This window comes from Pundamilia nyererei, unplaced genomic scaffold (assembly GCF_000239375.1).
Source record: "Pundamilia nyererei isolate P.nyererei 1_Seehausen unplaced genomic scaffold, PunNye1.0 scaffold00949, whole genome shotgun sequence".
Lineage (NCBI taxonomy): Eukaryota > Metazoa > Chordata > Actinopteri > Cichliformes > Cichlidae > Pundamilia > Pundamilia nyererei.
Window position 1 is genome coordinate 5,750 of NW_005188350.1, and position 2,953 is coordinate 8,702.

At 39.2% G+C, this 2,953-nt stretch overlaps 1 protein-coding gene across 1 annotated transcript in view; it reads right to left on the reverse strand.

Moving 5' to 3' along the window:
* Window positions 1–2,773: 2,773 nt before the first annotated feature.
* Window positions 2,774–2,953, reverse strand: part of LOC102193087 (DDRGK domain-containing protein 1-like) — a gene marked incomplete at its 3' end in the record, with an annotated part of 33,365 nt that continues 33,185 nt past the window's right edge. The window contains exon 3 of the mRNA XM_005755099.1: window positions 2,774–2,900. Coding sequence (XP_005755156.1) covers window positions 2,774–2,900 — 127 coding nt within the window. The remainder of the gene's footprint in view (window positions 2,901–2,953) is intronic.

The following is a 2,953-nucleotide window of genomic DNA, read 5'->3' on the forward strand; positions in this document are numbered from 1 at the left end:
AGTTATTATGCAGAGCAGAGCTGGTCTGAGCTGCCAGCTGTGCTGTAAATGCAGTGAGGACGCCCCCTGCTGTTTAACGATCAGTACAACAGTGTGTGAGAACAGCTGTCTGATGTCACTATCTCCACAAATACATGTGTTTCTGTCACGTTGTTCTAATGTTGTTCTAATCTAAACAAAACCAAAACACCTCTCCTCCTAGTCTAATAATCTAATGTTGTTATCTACTGACCTTCTAGTGATTCAGAATTGGTTTAGAATATTCAGCATGTCCCAGGGACTTATTCTAATCATATCCTATGTGTGTGTAAGCGTGTTTGCATTTAGCCCTCTGCACTCAAAGTCAATACCTGCAATATATCAGTCCGAACCATCACGCCGAACGAAGCTTATGACCTTCAAAAGACCAAGTGCCAACTCGTTAAAAGCACATTTGCAAGGTGTGTCTGAAAATTATTAAAACCACTCATTTTAACAAAAGACATCAAAAACAAATTAGCCATTTTTAATCCTAACATTTGCCCCCCGTTTTCATGTGTTTGCTTCCACCTACTGTCCCACGGTTTCCTCTCCAGTGTGGTACTCAGCTTCTCATGAACACAGGCATTTTATCATCTAAACGCTATTCAGTTCATTTCAATGATTAATGCTTAAACATGGAAATAATGATTTATGCTTCTCACTGGTTCTCTAAAAAAAGTCCAGAAACCTTTTGGGTCACTATTAGCTTAAGTTTTACCATTCATAACCATTATCATTACTGTTGCATCACTTATCGTTTATCATTATCATTTCATCAGAGCATTTATTGAAGCTGTTGATGTTACATTAAAGTCTGTATTTCAGGTGTGAACTTAATTACATAATAATCTTTCATTGCAGGTGCAACTGTAATCATGTTATCCATATTGCATTTTTGTGCTAATTAAAGAGTTGAAGCTCGGTCAGTTGATGGTCTGAAGCTTCGGGCAGCGCGACTTCCGCCCGATCAATTGAGAAATGCATCGAGCTACGAAAGGATTGCATACATGCTTACAATACAATACACCACATATAACCTGTAAACAGAATACAGGCCTGTGTGCACTCAGCAGCCTGCTGCATTGGAGTTTGCCTGGTAACAGATGACTCAGAATAGGTCATGCACTGAGGTCAAGACACACATAGGCTGCCTGCACACATACACAGTATCTAGACTTGTTTTGCTCGAAACTGCAAAATTGTTTTACCTGCGTACGTGACAGTTTACTTCCACAGATGAGTGAAGTGCACTAAATGAAATAACAGGAAGCATCTGGCAGAGGAACAGAAGAAGGAACTGTTCTTTTTTGAATGTGTCCAAGGTCGGAATTACTGGAACTGATGGATGTTAGCTATCTGCTTTGACGCATGATGCTCGTCATCAACCATGTTATATATATGACTGCTCATTTATGGCTCTGGGAAGATCGATGCTTTTTGGGTGATCGTGCTCGGCTTCCCACATATATGTTTAAATAAAATCATTGTTTTGACGCACCTCACGGGGACTTTGCAGTCGTTTGTCTCTTACCTCAAAATACGAAATCAGGACAGTATTCTTTATAATTTATAATTTTTTTAATAACTGGATAAAATATGAAAGCATACATGATGTTCCCGTCTTACAAGGAGGCCATCATGTCCACATCAACAATCAATTCGTCTCACTGAATTGACTATCAGCCACCATAAAAATACAAAATAATATCACCACATGATTAAAAGAGGACCAAAATAAATGTCAAGAGATATATTCTTAAGTGAGGGCTCCGGGACTCGCCCCCTGCCCCTGGTCATAGTGTGACCCCATAAAGACTTCCCTAAACCTGCTGGTCTGGAAGTCCAACAGTTCATCTAAACAAAAGGAACTTAGCCTAAAACTGACATAGCGACGTTTATCCTACCATAAAACAATAAGAGAAGGTACGACCTCTCCCACGCTCCCAGGATGTGGGCGTGAATGCCAGAGCACTCTGGAATGCAGAGTGTTCTCCTTTGCAGACTATTACGGATCACACATCCTATCAAGCATATATGGTTAAATATTTCTTAATACAAATTACAATAATAAAATTTAAACCCATCATCACCACCCAACAGCCTAAGTCATCAAAAGCTCAACATGCACTATTCTACCATATGCAAACTTATATCATTAAAAGATTATACTGACTACTGAGAACTTTGATAGAAAGGTCATCATATTTTTACTGATCAATCATTTTCATGTCATGTATAAATGATATAAATTCAATGACATTTCTCACATATTTGGAAAATTCCTTCATAACATTTTTTTTCTTGAGATGAAAATAATGTTGGAAGCAATCGACATTTTTCTGCAGGCATCACCAACGCACACAGAGCCACATGTTGTATTTGGTACAGATTTGATGTCAGATGCATAAAACGAACAGTGAGCCACAGTAACTTCTCCTTAGGACCAAAGAACTGCTAAACAAACTGACTGATCTCTAAGTAGAGACGTCAGTGCTGATCAATAATCAATAACAGGCTTTTTTAAAAGTAATATGCCATCTGTCAGCAAAAACAACAAAAACAACAACAAAGAGCCATGTGGTGTACATCTGAACATGTAGCATAGAGTGTGTCAGAAAAAAAGCCATTCACACAGCTGCATGATGCTTCTTTACATGCTTCACTTATGCCAGACCAAGGATTTCCCTCTGATAGCTGATGCTGTTTGAGTAAACTTGTACCAATATGCTGCTTTTTTGTTTTTTTCATGCACTCTGCTTCTCATCTCCTCCAGTTTCTGGACCTTCTCTGTGTTTCCTTTCTCCTTCATCTTCTCAATCAGGAAGTCCAAGTGGACAATAGTGGATGCTGAATCAGCTTTCAGAGCGATCTGCTCCAGTCTGACAACATGTTGGTAGGACTCATCCAGGAACCGGGACTTCTCTGCTGTCAG